This window comes from Schistocerca americana, chromosome 7, assembly GCF_021461395.2.
Source record: "Schistocerca americana isolate TAMUIC-IGC-003095 chromosome 7, iqSchAmer2.1, whole genome shotgun sequence".
NCBI lineage: Eukaryota > Metazoa > Arthropoda > Insecta > Orthoptera > Acrididae > Schistocerca > Schistocerca americana.
Genome location: NC_060125.1, coordinates 290,349,447 through 290,366,509, shown reverse-complemented (window position 1 = coordinate 290,366,509; position 17,063 = coordinate 290,349,447). Strand labels below are relative to the sequence as shown.

Sequence of the window (17,063 nt, the reverse complement as noted above, 5' to 3'; positions counted from 1 at the left end):
GGCGCTTCAGTCCGAAATCGCGCTGCTGCTACGGTCGCAGGTTCGAATCCTGCCTCGGGCATGGATGTGTGTAATGTCCTTAGGTTAGTTAGGTTTAAGTAGTTCTAAGTCTAGGGGACTGATGACCTCAGATGCTAAGTCCCATAGTGCTCAGAGCCATTTGAACCATTTGAACAGACACGTCCACACACACCCACACACACACACACACACACACACACACACACACACACCCACACCCACACACACAAACGCGCGCGCGCACGCACACACGCACCCATAATCTTCTTTCTGTATGCCCACATGGGACACCACTCTATTGTTCGACGTCGGAGCCGACGTCTTGCCGCATCAATAACTCCCCCCCCCCCCCCCACCTTCCCCGCCATCCACGTACTGCTTATTGTGCAGTGCATCTTCATTGGGCCAAACATATAGAAGTCGTAAGGTGCTAAACCCGAGCTGTAGGCAACTGATGGGTTATGCATGGGGATCGTATCAACCTGTACCGCATCAACACAGCCTGAAGATGACGCAATGAAGCGTCGAAACTGGTAGCGACAAAATAAAATAAAATCATATGGACGGCTGTGGGTGTTTTTATTTTTTGTTCTCACCCATCTGCGTTCTTTCAGGGGAGCATTTGGCCATGAATTAATTTTTATGTATGACAGTTAGCGACCGCATCGAAACCTTAGGTTGCATAAAGAGAAAATTCGGCGTATTGACTGACTCTCGATCGCACGACTTAAACCCTATCGAGCACGTGTGGGGTGCGTTGGGGAGACGTATTGTAGTACGTCCGATATTCACCAAAGGCCATTCAGTGCTTATCAGTCACGCTTGTGGAGGAATGGGATGCCCTACCAAAATAGCCCCTTACTAATCTTGCGGCGAGCATGGGAGCACGTTACAGAACATGCATTTCCATCCGTGGCAATCACAAATCCTGTTAAGAACTATGTCCCGCGTTTTGCAATGTCCATACGACCGTGATAAATTGCAATGACTTCCGTATAATTATTGTCTTTATATAGAAGTGTCATTTCTGTTCGTCTCACTGGGAATTTCTTTCGGTTACCTTCTGTATTCTGCTGTAGCAGTCATTTCTGTGCATGGTTCAAGATTCATCAAGGTATGTTACTTGGCAGAAATACGTAATGTGGAAGTTACTTACTTGGCTGTGCTACATCATGCTTAAGTTACTTTCGTCCGTAAGTTTTGCTCGCAGTGTAGTTTCATGTGGTCGTGCCACAATAGATCGCTCCAGTCGGATACTAACCGATATTTCATAGTTGTCCCAGTGATCCAGCACCTATACTGCAATCGAATAATTGTGTCTCATTCCAGTTATTTATGAGGAAGACATTTGATTCCGCCCGAGGTCAATTACCAGTCCACCTTCCAAGCTTTGATTCCACACACAGTGAACAAATAGGCCCTACAACATCGTTAATTTTCTGTCTGACGATTGTGCCCGTTAAAGGACGATATTTGTTTTCAATCAGTAAGCAACTCCGGTATTTATTAAGTTTGAATTGCCTTTACTAAGCGACAGCGCGGGACGGTACCGCGTAATCTTCCGAACACAAGAAACACAACATCTGCTAGGAGATCTTTCTCTGTGGACCAGAGTATCTCATAGACGAACAATGCGGGCTGAGTTTCAAAAAATCTCGGCATGAAGAATCCATGTAGATTCTGTATGGAACATCTGGTTTCTGTCCGCCCCCGGTAGCTGAATGGAGCCGGCAAGGTAGGTAGCTCAGTGTGTTCGGTCAGAGAGCTGGTTGGCCTTTGTAATGAAAAAAACTGAGTGAAAGGATCAACAACGAACTTGAACGGATGTCATGTGACGTCCACAACGATCAACGACTAACAAAAAAAAAAAAAAAAAGTGTGGTCAGCGCGAAAGACAGTTAATCCTAAGGGCCCGGCTTCGATTACCGGCTGGGTCGGAAATTTTCTCCACTTAAGGACTGGGTGTTGTGTTGTCCTAATCATCAACATTTCATCCTCATCGACGCGCAAGTCGCCGAAGTGGCGTCAAATCGAAAGACTTGCTCCCAGCGCACGGTCTACCCGATGGGAGGCCCTAGTCATACAACATTTTTTTTTATCTGCGTTCTCCAAACGGTCAACAAACGCCAGGATATGAAGTGTGCCATATTCTTTGACAAATATTTGCGTATACTTCAGAGACTCCTGCCCACCACTAGCATTGTCAGAGTTAGAGCTGCGCAAACGTGTTAAATTGTAGCTACGTGCCAAGTCATCGAATCATTGGTAGTAAAACTCACTCTGTTTGGTTAAGGAAAACAATATTTCTATAGATATCTCCAAAAAGTGCTTTCTCCAGTGCATTTAATAATTATTCTAATGCACCTTTACAATTACAGTGCCTGGGAAAAAAATTTTAATTACCAAGGAAGACTGCCTATGTTCCCCCTCCCTGCCCCCCCTCAATTGATTTTCCGATCTATGACTACGTACTTGGTTCAATGTCCTCTACGAGCCACTTTCGTTTGCACCTATAATAAAGACCCTGTATAAGGCGCCTGAACACCATAGGAAAAGTCACAGAAATTATAGCTCACTCTAAGGCATACCGAAGGTCATTCATTCCACGCAAAAATCGCGAACGAAACAGGAACAGGAGTAAATAATTGTAGTATGAGAAGTACCTCCGCAAGATATCGTAAGGGGTGCCTCGGAAGAGTTTGGCTGCAGACTGTGAAAACATGTAAAAATGGTGTCTGTCTTCATGAAAGTTTCAGGTGCCTCTGGAAGGAGCTGTTGGTTAGATTACATACGTTGCAGAATCTATGTCTTTTCGTGCAGGTGAAATTCTGGATAACTTTCAACGAGCCTGCAGCGGTAGTGAGCGGCTACGCGTCCGTTGGGCGGGCAGCACCCAGTCTACCGGCTCCTGGCATCGGAGACTACTTGGCCGCCCACACCATCATCAAGGCGCATGCGCGGGTCTACCATTTGTACCAGGAGCAGTACAAGGCGTCGCAGCAAGGTGGGTTCTCTAGAAAATATACAGTGTTATGACTGAGAGGATGCTAGGGATGCACTAAGGGGTTGGCAAGATAGGTGCCCTCAAAGGCCGCAGCCACAGAGAAGCTCCGATAACTAATCAAAAAATAAAAATAAACAAGAAAATAAGGAAGTTTAATAATTAACCAGGAGAGGTTGATAAATTCTCCTATACCTCGTGTTCTTATCTTTTGCGTACGAGCGTTACCCCCGGCCCGATATTATAAAGCCACGCTATTGCAACAACGTCATTTCACAGAGCCATTTATCGCCAGTATAGCTTAATTAAGAAACGACTGCTACTGAACAATCGCTAATTTAGTTTACGTGGGACAGTGCGCTTGGTTCCTATAGCTGCTGCCTAACCATTTCGTTCATGTTCAACAACAAACTTCTAGCAGTTACTTTGTAAATTGCAATTTTTGAGGCTTCCTTATTCTAGGATTGAAGACAACTGTGTAAGTTGAAATGACACGTTTAATGTGGCGATACTAGCACAAAAATACAAGCTTTTACACAGTTTTCAATGAGACAACAAAAAACAGTCTGTCAGGGTAACGCATCTCATCGACATCGGAAAGTAAAATAATCCTAAACTCAACAATATTAAGGTTAAATTATCCTAAACACAACAATATTAAAGTTGAACTAGAAGTTTATTTACAAAATTGTTCCTACACTTACGTTATGATGTTGCTCAGTTCTACGAAAATTGTCCGATTCCGGTTCAAAGTTCGGTACTATTTTTAGGATGACAAATCAAGTCTAGAGTGGATGGTTAGTTATGTGACAAAATGAGCAAAAGATTACCCAAGGTCGCTCGAGTTTACAGTGGATGCAAGCTGGTGATCCAATAAGTTTATGCCTCTGCACACGGTAGTTACCTTAAGCTGCAATGAGTTGTCGTCTGCTAGGCCGCTCTCTTCCCCTGAAATTCCTATAAAACTCTCGTTATGTGAGAGAAAATGTACTCATCCGTAGCCTTAGAATGTGGTGCTGTACACGCTCATGGTTGGAGCAGTGTGCGTATTACAATGGCCTCTTAGTTCTTGCAAGAACGACTAACTAATTGGCTGGTTCGTTTCTCCACAGTTGGAGCTAAACGGTGCTACAGCTAATTTATAGCTGGATATCAGCTGCTGTGAACACAGTTTTCACACAAATGACTCCTCTGCGTCGTGCAGAGCGTTATGTGTTCTGTTTTGCACTTGACGCCAGTTCAGAGAAGAGCCCAGGAAAATTTACGTCTTGTCTTACTCATAGCCGAACTGTCTCCCCACCTGGGTTCTTTCGTTCTTCACGTCACGGCTTTTTTCGACCAATAGGAACGTTCCTCTTATTTTGTGGAAAATCTCTCTACCAATCGCAAGTTCCCTACCATTAAATTGCGTCGAAACTTTGGCTCTTTTCTCCTTTCTAGCGCGTTTCTGCCAATCGGACTTTTTGTGCCCGTTCCAGACACCTAAATGCGTACATTGAGTCTCTCACGTGTGTAGCAATCGCTGGACACATGATCGAAAATGCGTCACTGTCTTGTTTTGTATCCATTTGGAATTCCGAAACGCATTTTTCTAGAAGCTTTCTTTCCTGTCGTCCCTCAGATGGGCCGTTATACTCGCTCTCTCCGTCCTGGTCAGCTGGTCGGTCGTTCACTTTCCGCCTGGGACTCCCCTTTAATTGGTTTCCATGGTACCCCCTGTAGGGGCCTTGCCTCTGCTCGCCCCTCTGAAATTCCAAATTAAAACGCCTCTCGCTGCTTGCTTCACGTTCACTCAAACATGCACTATAGGAATGGTGTGTTAATTACCGTCGATTGAGTGTCATCCCTTTTTTGGTAGGCAAAGTTCCTCATTACCGCCGAATGAAGTTAGGTGTCATATTCACCTTCCCGTTGTGATGTATAAAACTCTCTTGTAAGGTGCGAATCTGACCTTCATTTATTCTGCCACCTTACAACTTCGATACTTCATTCAGCATGATGTCAAAGATACTGTAGGCAATCGGGTGCAGAAGCAAATATGCTGTCTGAGTGGAAGTTTCCGATTTCTCAGGTTTTCTGCGAACTGAGGATTGAAGGATTGAAATGTTACTCAGTCAAAGAAAAAAAATCTGTTGCTCCCAAGTTTCAGTGGCATAATGTGACATGATTTATTGTGTAAATAAAAAAAAAATCCACAACAAACCTTCTTCAGCTGATTGTTACTTGTTGCATCTATAGATAACTACGCTAACTGATCAAAAATAATGTGGGTCGCGTGTAGACGCTTTCAAGTAGGTGGCCAAATTCCTGTAGAGGATTGGCAGCCCATTCTTTTTCAAAAGCTGAAACTAGAGGACCACACCTTAACCATGAAAAGCGTCCGCATGCCGTAACACCGCCTCCTCTGTACTACTTCGTTGGCTATGCGCCTGATGGCAGACACGTTACATCATCTCAGGCGTCGCTCAGTATGTACTAAGCTTATGAAGGGCTGCTCAGCGCAATTAATTTATACGTTACTTAACTTTATGGTAGTAACTGAACGATTTCCAGAATTAATTTTGACTTGCTAAGTGCCGTAGTTTGACTCTTTATAAGATCAGGATTTGGTTTAACATGATCATCCGCATGTTAGTCTAAATGAGAATAAAGCCGACTACAAATTAAACGTATTGTGTTGATTGAAAATTTAAGCTCTAGAAGAATTTCTAACGCTTACCTGTTAACCAAAATCCACAGACTTCCATGAGCTAAACGGATCAACAACGATTTGGCAAACTCGAAATTCTCGAAATTGAGATGGTCATTCTGTTATAGTAAGCGAAATGTTTTGTGTTGCTTGTCTTCTACAACTTCCGAACTATCTCGTAGTAGGGCCATTGAAGACGTCGTCTGTAAACAGTAGTAAGTGACAAGTTGGTTGTTTTGAGAAACTACGCAGTAAAGACTCAATAAAATCTCATAAATAAGGTATGTGTACGAAATATCTTCTATTTCATATACATCCATTACGATTTTTATTCAGATACGACATTTTCAAATATTTCTAGAACAACGACATTTTTAAAATCGAAGATTCTATCCAAAGTATTATTCTTAAAAACAAGTCAATTGTACTTACCACTGTTTGCGCACCAGCTTGCAGCCTTGACCTCCTGCCTTGCAAAGAGTGTTAGAAAAGTTAAAGACAAATGCCGAGATGGTTCCTTTGAAAGAGCACGGCCGACTTTATTCTCGATCCCTCTCTAATCGGATGGGACCAGTGACCTCGCAGTTTGGTCCCGTCTCTCAAATCAACCAACTAACCTACCAACCAACTTGTTGGACGATTTAGCGAAAATTACAATGAAATGAATACCCCTAGCTGCATACAGGCGTTGATATAAGTCAATGGGGACATTTGAAAATGTGTGCCCCGACCGGGACTAGAACCCAGGATCTCCTGCTTGCATGTCAGACGCTCAATCCACCTTTTCTTCATTTTCTTCGTTGTTGATCGTTGTGTTTGGTCGTTGCGGACATCTCATGACATCCGGTCAAGTTCGTTTGTTGATCTTTCCACTCAGTTTTTTATTACAGAGGCCAACCAATGCATCTGAGCCACCGAGTACACAGAGGATTGTGCGACTACAGTGACTTATCTTTGGCACGCCTCCCGTCAGACCCACATTCCCAACTTATTGTTCCGCGCTATATTCATAGTGCCCCTGCCCATTATCCTCATTACTCGCAGCTTTTTGCCGATTCCCGTAAGAGTTCTGACACTGTTTGTGCATTCGAACAGAAGAAGATTGTCCAATGGCCGGTGAGCTTTAACTATATATATATATATATATATATATATATATATATATATATATATATATATATATAAGATCGAAGATGGTATCTGTTCTTTCGGACATGTCCAAAAGGACAGATACCGTATTTATATATATATATATATATATAGTTAGCGAAACATTACTGTGAAACCTCTCAAAAACATAAATTAGGAAATTTCGATTTCTTTCAGGTTACGATACTAAGAATTGCATTACCAATTTTTATAATAATAAAGTAACAACTACCTCAAAAGGTGACCAATGATTGAGCACAGTTTAAAACTAATTTTACTGTCGTCTTATTATGCAACGTTAAGGAAGCAACGTTAAGGAAGCCCTTCACAACTCTCTGATTTGTTTCTAAATCTAGTTGTTAATAATTTATTATGGACAAACTTACGATAGATTGAGCTCTCGTATCTGTAAGTATGGTTTTATGTATTCTTTTCGTAAATGATAGGTTTAGCTTTCATATCTGTAAGTGTACATTTATATATTCTTTTCGTACAATTCAGTGTACATTATAACCACGTGTTTTAGATGGTTTGGTAAAGTTCACACTCTGAAGACTACATAAAAAAGGACGCCCCTTAACGTTTCTGCAATCACACAATGACGTAAACACATGTAGAGTATGCTAAGGCACATATCATTGTTTCCTTACTTAATTGATTATTCACATTTACCTGATAAATAACAAGTCTGGAAGCAGATTTGCGTTCAGGAACGTAACACACTTTATTAACATTCTACAACTTTAGTCTTCATGTCTACATATTTGCAGCTCTCTGCCACCAGAGGGCACCGAATTGTAGAGTAAAATTTACTGGTGTGTAACGTGACTATATCGGAGCGTGAGAAACATCGTGCTCTAACCGAGTTTCGGATTCGAAGAGTTCGTCCTACATGGAGCACCGTATTCCTCATCATAATGGTTTCAGACCACACCCGAGCGCTGAGACATATGTAACAATCCGCTGCCTTGGGTTCAATGTCATCGGTCATCCTCCGTACATTACCGACTTGGCCCCAGCCGATTTCCACATCTTCATGAATACCTTCAAGGACATAACCTTGATAGTGGTGAATTGGTGAAAGTAGAGTTGAATCTGTGGCTGTGTCAACAAAGTCAAACATTCTACTGTGGAGGTATCAACAAATAGACCTCTCGTTGTGAGAAATGTGTTCAGTGTCAGGGTGACTATGTTTAGAGAGTAGGGCTTAGGGATGGCAAATAAGGATATAGAATGTTAATAACGTCTGTCTTGTTTAAAAAGCTTTAAGAGTTTTCACGCAAAAGTTCAGAGGCATTAGTTTCCAGCACGCACTCGTATTATGTTCTACAAGGAGTAACAAGGAGTTTCTCACGAACTGTCTGTAATCATTGTTTACAGCCAAGGCCTTCAATTGTAGGGCTCCCAACCTACTAACGTTTGTCAAACGTCTGATGCAATTTCTGTGAAACTCTGTGCCCACTTCATCTGTCAAGTATCTCCTGAGGCTATCCCCGTCGGAGGTTCGAATTTTCCTTCGGGCATGGGTGTGTGTATGTTGCCCTTAGCGTAAGTCAGATTAAGTAGTGTGTAAGCCTAGGGACCGATGACCTCAGCAGTTTGGTGCCATAGTCCTTACCACAAATTTTCTGCGGGCAATACCCGAAAAGTAGACATACACTACACTTAGACTACACAGATGCAGACATAGATATATAGACAGCAATAAGAGACGAGGAACAATGGGCACAATTAAACGCATTGGCGAACAGTATTTCAAAAACAACACATGAAGTGTACATGCTGACACGACATAACAGACATGCTTATGCGCAACTTAACAACAATCTCTAGAAGGTGGACACCGATACCCACAGCGACAGTGAAAACAGAGACAATGAGGAGGAACAGGAGGAGGAGGCCGAGATGTGACAGTATATCAGCATTAGGTGCTGGCGATATAACCAAGGAATCACCAAATGCTGTACACGGATGGGCACCTAAAGTTAACACATTGGATTAGTAATAAACTGGATAAGCAATACTATTTTGTGTGTGTGTGTGTGTGTGTGTGTGTGTGTGTGTGTGTGTGTGTGTGCGCGTCTGTTTCTGTGTGTGTGTGTGACTGGCGGTCAACGGCTCGAAGAAATCATTCCGAGGTATTCACCGTCAGTAACATTCGGTGATGGTACTAACAAATCTCTCCTCTATCCGTCGTCTTTTTATATTCTTCTTAAAAAACAACAAAATATTATTTATATTTCAACCTTAAATTACTCTTATTCTGAAAAGTATTATTCTTTGTAAGCAAAACAAAAGAAAAATGCAGAAAGATGAAAAACGAAAATTGTGAGATGTACGACCTGCTTTTAAAAAATCAGGTAACATGTCTATAATTTGGCAATAAATAAATAAATATAAATTACCACACATTTCCATTTCAAGTATCCCCATTCCACAACAGCTCTCAAAACTATATAATTCTTCTGATTCTGTTAGTACCGACATCTGGGATAATGTTCTCCGTAAATACCTGTGACTACCCAATCGTACCACATCATTTAGTCATAACTGAATACTGTCCCACTTTATTTTTATTCATGATTTGAGTACAGGACTACACACGTAGCTATGCTTGGCTATGATCGGCCGAGAGCCATTCAGTATACGAAAAGCCTTGGTAAACAAGTGAGTAGCAGTGTAATCATTTGTGATTCAAAAGATTGATTTCTTGTTGATTTTGTGTCACGTGACTGTCAAAAGTGGATTTCCTAAGGTTGCCACACAGTTCCCACAATTTAATATTACCTGAAAGCTAAACATACTTCCTGGAAGCAGCGGAAAATTATTGGTTTCGTAATATATTCCGGAATGTAAGTCTTGCTGGTATTGGGACGCAGACATTAATTTGGATAACAAAAACATTAACTTGTTCCTTTTTAAGATTCTGGATTCGTGTAGGTGATTCATTATTTCGATTCGGCCATCCAGAATTATGTTTATTACGCTTTCTCTTAAACACTTCAAACGAGCGCCGGGATGGTGTCTGTTAGGCGCTAGAGATCAGCGCTGATGATGGCGATGTCTACGAGATGTTACAAGCTAATGTTACACCTTCAGTTTCAAAGGTCGAACAACACTTATATGAGAAAACCATTATTTGCACAACTTTCCAACAATCTCTAACAATTTAGCCGGTACCTGCTGCATGAGCAGTACACTGACTTTTAATACACTGCTCTGTCGAACTCAGGTTAATTTGCGTCTTATTATCTAGGCGCAAATGACGACGCCTTGTACAGGCAGTACATTTGCTTTGTCGAAGTATTATTCTGAACCAAAGTAACATCTGGCTTGGATATTGCAGGTTACGTCGGCATCACACTGAATAGTGCTTGGAACGAACCAGCCACCAACTCAACTGAAGACATCGAAGCAGCAGAACGTGCTCGTCAATTCGAGGTACAGTGTGTTCGCTTTCAACATTCAATACTTCAAGCTGAGCGTTTCGTGATTCATTCCTATCTGAGATACTAGTTTATCTTTTGGATATACGTGAGTCGGGGATAAGGGCCCTATTACTATTGTAACGTTTTTCTAGCACCCAGTCCATGTAGAGAAGCTAGGGCTATTTCGTGATACTAAAATGCTGTCCGATTGCAATGAGCCTAGTTTGTTGCGAAGGAATTTGATTTTGTGAGTTGTAAATCACCCAAAAACTCTTACTATTTTTGACATGTATCTCGAAGGTCATAAATTAAGCATCATAACATAAAGTTTTAGAAACCCTGAGATTTGTCTAAGCAGCATTAAAGACGTTTAGAAACAGTGCTGTTTGAAGCTTCTCCGACGGAATAACAGCTTATAACGTTCTCAAGCTTCGCGCTTTATAATGTTGTGGAACCTGCACGATATTTCAGCGATGCACCAACTTGTCATCTCCAGGTCCGACTATAGAGCCCCGACCTAACCTGTAGCCAAATGTTGCTTATTTATGTCTACAGTTGGTTGTCACTGAAGGTAGAACGTTATGGGTTACTACTCTGCGCCATCTTTCTTCTACACGATTAACGTTTCTACCCTCTGTTGAGATCTGCTTCAGGATCTTGTGGTGTCCATGGTTAGCTGAACACTGTCCAAGACCAGTGCCATTTTCTTTTAAAAATGGAGTTATGTTGCGCTTACGCTGAAGACGGGGTTTATTGGCGAACGTTATAGTGGCAACCATTGGTGGGCCATCATAGTTGGATAAAAAGGGAGTTCTGCGGTTAGGCAGAAGAAGTCTTATTGATTTATATTCTTATTGGGGCCATGGCTGCGCCAGCGTTATTGAACAGAGGTGGGACGGGCAGAGCAAAAGAGGAGAAATGTTTCCCAAAAATGTTTCTGTCCACAGAATTCACTCCTTGGGAGTTACATGTGTTAGTTTCGCACCGCATCGACGTGTTCGTGTCCTTGATGGCAAGGAGTCAAAAAGCCTGAAGCCTATAGCCGTCTTCCATATTGAAAATACACCATTTCTTGGAAATATCTTCTCGAACTTTTCTTCTGTAAATGTTGGTTTCCTTGATCAGGAAATGTACATTGTCGAAATCAAGATCAAGGCTGATAATATCCTGATGTTCCGTTACCACAGATTTCACATTTTGTTTTAAATGCGTGAGGCGTTCGTCTTCTTTAAAATGTTATTTTACAGTCCTTCCAGTCTCACCTGTGTAGGTCCTACTCCCTGCCACAGCCACAACTCATTTCATAGACTTCCCCAATGTTAAGGTAATCAGATGCGTCCGTTCTACGATAGAAAAGTATTTTGTTTTCACTGATAAAAGATGTCTGTATACCATTTTTCAGTAAAATTCTGCTAATTCGGCCAATTAACACAGAAACAAACAGAAACGTAACAGCGTTAGAAAGAGGCTCCTCGTCCTTCCTGTTAGCACTACAAATGTTTCCATGGACCAACTATCGTAGCTTTCACTCTCTTCTTTAAGAAAACCAACTCTGTTTCTAGGCCTTTTTGTCACATGTGGAAGACACGTGAAGACAGTCTTGAGTACTGGTTACTTCTAGGCTGGGTGCGTGGCATCCCAGTACCTATTTGCATTAGCAGGTTTCTATACACTCTGTTTCCTATTGTCAGATTTTCTACATACCAACACACCTTGGATCGGAAGAGCGACATCACTCTTAGCCTACAAGGTAAAGTTGATTTTGAGCTGAATCTCATTTAAGAAATATGGAGTGTGAGAAGCTCTTCTTTGCTATGTGATCATACAACAAATACGTCATCTACAAAGTGGAACTAACAGGAAGGCTTTAGAGTCGCATTACTTAACGCCTTTTGCTCAAAATGGTGACAAGGAAGAACCCGTAACAACATCGTCAAATTGTTCATAAAACTATCTTTCAAATTTAAAATAACTATACCGAAGATAGAATTAAATCAGGTCACATAAACCTGGATCAGCTTTCTTCCCTGTGATCTCCATTGTATCTGATATCAGAATATTAGTAAACAAAGACTTCACATCACAGCTTAGAAGCATGTCAGTAGTGGATGTCTTCACCATGTGTAAATGTTCTAAAAAATGTATCAGATCTCTGGCAAAAGTTCCAAAAATGGTTCAAATGGCTCTAAGCGCTATGGGACTTAATATCTGAGGTCATCAGTCCCCTAGACTTAGAACTACTTAAACCTAACTAACCTAAGGACATCCATGCCCGAGGCAGGATTCGAACCTGCGACCGTAGCAGCAGCGCAGTTCCGGAATGAAGCGCCTAGAACCGCTCAGCTACCGCGGCCGGCTCTCCCAAAAGTACTCTCACTTTAAGGAAAAACGGTACACCTTAAACGAGTAGAGATAGGACACGCGTATTCACGGGACATATATACTGGTGTGTTCGGCAGAAATGATTAGCATTTGAACCATGTCGGGCCGCAGGTTCAAGGACAACATCGATATGGCGGCGCAACACCACCTACCGATAAAATCTGCCTGCAGCTCTCGTTGTCGCTATAAACCGAAAGTAATGCATCAGTGTGACTTGAGCAGAGGTGCAGGATGCCTGGCAGACGTATGCGCGAACCGTACCGTCAAGTCAGTGAGTTTGAAAGAGGGCGCATTATTGGCGTCAGAGAATGTAACTCATCCATCCGGGAAATTGCTGCTCTTGTGGGACGAAGTGTTTCGGCAGTGCAACGAGCTTGTGCACAATGGTTCACGGACCATCACAGAACACAACGAGATGGGTCAGGTCGCACCACCCAGACCACGCTCCGACAAGATCGACACCTCATCCGAATGACATTGCAGGACACATCTGCGTCCTCCTCGGATCCGGTGCAACAGTGGAATAGTGTAACACATCGCACAGCATCAGGGGTGACAGTCCGTCGCCGTTTATTACGTGCGCGTCGTCCACTTCTCCGCCTACCTTTGACGAATGTGCAGAAACATGCTAGATGGCAACGCTGTATGGAACGACGTCACTAGAGACAGGGATGGCAATAGATATGATTTTTGATGAATGCAGGTTCTGTTTGTCTGAAAATGACGGACAAATTTTGAGTCGCCGCAGACAGGAGGAGCGACATCACAGTGACAGAATTCGCACAAGACATACAGTGCCAACTCAAGGCCGTATGGTGTGGAGTGCTGTTGAGTGCAGCCACAAATCACCGTTGGTGCATCTCCAGGACACTCTGACCTGTGTGACCTATGTGAATGACATCCTGCGACCGATAGCCATACTCTTCCTGCACGACAGCCTAGACGCCATTTTTCAACAAGACAATGCGCGACCATATGTTGTTGCATGAACACGTGTTCTTGGTGTCATACGATGTCAGCCTTTTGTCCTGGCCCACCAGATTACCAGACGTGTCACCAGTCGAAGGATATGGTGAAACGATGAGCGCAGCGCTGTGACCCAACGCCAGCCACCAGGTAAATGGAGCATGGATTGCTATACCACAGGTCGCTATTCGCACGTTATACGCGTCGATGTCATCTGCATGGAAAAAGTTACCGGGGCCCATGACGGACCCTGTGGCTACTAGGCAACAAGGCACATGCTGAAACTATGTAACTGAAATGCTTATCATTTCTGCAAAACATAGCAATGTACGTGTCCCGTGAATATGTACGTCCTATCTCTTGTCCTTCAAGGCGTTCTGTTTTTTCTGAATGTGAGTGTATTCATTTTTGCAACTACATGTCTCAGTTCTTCGGTTAAATTATTTGGTAAAAAGTACGTTGGCAAGTTAGTTCCATTCACTATCTGTCTCGGCAGACACACTTCTTTATGTATCTTTGGTAGACCAAGCATTTAGGATGAGACAGGTATTTGGGGCCTAAGATTGTTGGGAGTAGAGCTATCCATTTTGAAGTCAGATAAGAGATTTTTTTATTTTGAGAACAGTTCTGTGCGTCGGGTCGTTTTTTTAACGTTACATTCAATATATGGCTTCTCTGTTGAACCCTTTAGGAGGGAATGTGAATAACGATTCGAAACTCGGAAGACTGTACACGTCGACTCATGTAACTGGCGTATTACTGAGTTTCTACGTAGTCTATTCAGACGAGTGCCTTTTGTTCGCTACAATATATGATCATGTATACAAAGCTGGAAGAGAATAATACACTTCTCTTAAAACATGTGATCACTTTCATCTACTTTTACTCAACAAATAACGCATACAGCCAATATGTTGCCTAAAGTTTACTGTAATAAGCCTTGGCCCGATTTCGATACCCTCGTGGGTATCTTCTTCAGAAGCAGTACAGTCAACTAGAGTGTTTTAAACACATTACAAAATATACATCCAAAATGGCCAGTACATTACAAAAGTGATTTGAAGTACAGTATACAGAAGAACTGAAACGCTCAAATAGCAGAAATCATGGAGTAAGTCCTTCACAAAAACAGCAAGAATTACTCCACAAGTACACTTAACGTGCGGCAGCTGTTTACGATGCCAAATAAAAGTAGCGCTGAGCACCTCACCTGCTTGGCTCTACTAGAGTGATAAATGCTCAAAGGATGAAATACGTAATTGAAGCAGTAATACATCAGTATATTATACATTTAAGGGTTTGAATAGAACAAATTGTATTTAGTTCTAAGCAAGGACATTGTTAGTGGGAATACGAAAGGAGTAAAATAATATTTCAAAATAATGACTACGGCAATATGTAGCAAAACGTAATAAAATTTTTAGTTATAAAAATATGTGCTAATGAAAAATAATAAAGAATATACTAGAGCAGGATTTAAAACAAGATATTACAATATGCTAATAAGAAGAGTATTCTTGACGTAAAACCTGCATATCCAGTACATTTGATAATGAAATGCAGAGTCCGCTAAGTGAAGAGAAAAATAACGGTTCCGAAATAGAAGTGAAAAGAAACATGAGCTAGAACATCATGCTGTTGCGAGAGACGGCTTCAAAGTGTTAAAGAAGCTTATTTTTCTCAACTGTAGTACTTCATTTAAAATGACGCCATCTGCACTGATCATATGTCTAAAGATCTCAAATTCTTCCGAGACATCAAGCTGCCTCCCTTTCTTCTCTCTATGTAGAATCATCATTTCGTCTACCCCTTTTTGATTATGTCTCATCACTAATAAATGATCCGCGAAAGCTGAATTATGAACATGTTTACCCCTCTATCCTAACTGGTGTTCCTTGTATCTTAAGCTAAATGGCCTACCGCTCTCTCCAGCATATAACACCAGACATATACCGCAAGCCGTTTTGTAAACTGCAGAGCAACGTAAAGGTTCATTTGATGCTTTTAAATTATGGATTAAATGTTTTCGTGAACTGTCGATTGTAGCGAAAGCAACATCATGTCTATATTTCTTAATCAACACATGCTGAATCCTATACGATACATTACCAAAATGAGCGATTGAAATAAATTTTCCTTTCTCATTATCCCCATTTTTATTGTCTTCTAAAGTAGTGACTATTTTATTAGTTTTCGCTTCGTAACTTTTTCCCACTAATGAGGGCTCATAGCCGTGATTACAGGCTATTGTCTTGATTACATTAATTTCTTTTTTTGTCTGGTGAAAAAGATGTGACTACAGCATGACGAATAGCTGAACGAAATAAAGCTGTATTATGGGTCTGTGGATGTATCGAATCAGAAGGTGCCATTTGATCGAGACTTGTTGCTTCACGTAAAATCATCAATTATGGTTAAATTTAAAGCCAAGATTTAGTTCACGATTTGAATTTTGCAAGTCGCAAGTGAAACTAATTTTCACATGAAGATTATTAAATATTTCAAAGAGTTGGTCTACACCATCATTCCATGGCATATAATTAAAATATTACGCACGTACTTCGAACTGGACTGAATGGCAAATACTGTAGAAGCATAACGTTTAACAGTTTTTCTCCTAATGAATTTATAAAAAAATGTCTTATAGAATGTCCGCTAACGGATTACCCATTGCAAGACCATCTGCTTACTGAAACTTTTTCATTAAAAATCGGAGAATTCTACTTAAGTACCACTTTTAGTAACCGCATAAGATATATAGTTTGTTCATCTGTTATATCTGTTTTAAAAGCATGCAGGTTTAGTTCCACGATTTCACACTTGTTTGAACTGGTACGTTATTGTACTAATTAGTAATAACGAAAACTATTAATTTTGTATCTTTGTTACATTACAAAATTTTAGTTTTGGTGAACAAGATCTGATTGTTACCGTCTGTTTTGAAAACTTTGATTTTTTAATCATTCCGTGAAGAAACCTGGCTAATAAGTGGTACCCACTGCTACTGCAGTTTACGCTCGGAAGAAATGGATAGCTTTTTTATGGAACTTCAGATGACGGCGTAGCTTAGGAGCCCATGGGTCAGGTTAATCAATCGTTTCCTTTGAACAGGCTTTAACAGATATCTGGCGTCACCTACACAACAGGTCGTTACTTTTCGTGAGGTGGATGTCTGCTAGTCCTACAATTCACAAAGATTATTTTCTCCTAATATTTTAATGTTTTGATGACATATTCACTTTTACTGCCAACATCTACAGCGATATCTATAGAAGACTTTGTTAGAAGGGCTTCGTTTTGCTTACGTTCTACATTAATATTGTTAATTAGCTTACCACACTTACACGTACGTTGTACTGATGTATAACTGCTTCAATTACGTATTTCATACGACTGAAGACTTTGTTACACTACCAGCGCCCAGCAG

The 17,063-nt window shown here is 41.3% G+C and overlaps 1 protein-coding gene across 1 annotated transcript in view; it reads left to right on the top strand.

Moving 5' to 3' along the window:
• LOC124622241 (myrosinase 1-like) overlaps nucleotides 1–17,063 on the top strand; it is a 109,548-nt gene that overhangs the window by 40,160 nt on the left and 52,325 nt on the right. Inside the window, exons 5-6 of the mRNA XM_047147896.1 lie at nucleotides 2,842–3,025; nucleotides 10,207–10,301. Of these exons, the coding sequence (XP_047003852.1) occupies nucleotides 2,842–3,025; nucleotides 10,207–10,301 (279 nt within the window). The remainder of the gene's footprint in view (nucleotides 1–2,841; nucleotides 3,026–10,206; nucleotides 10,302–17,063) is intronic.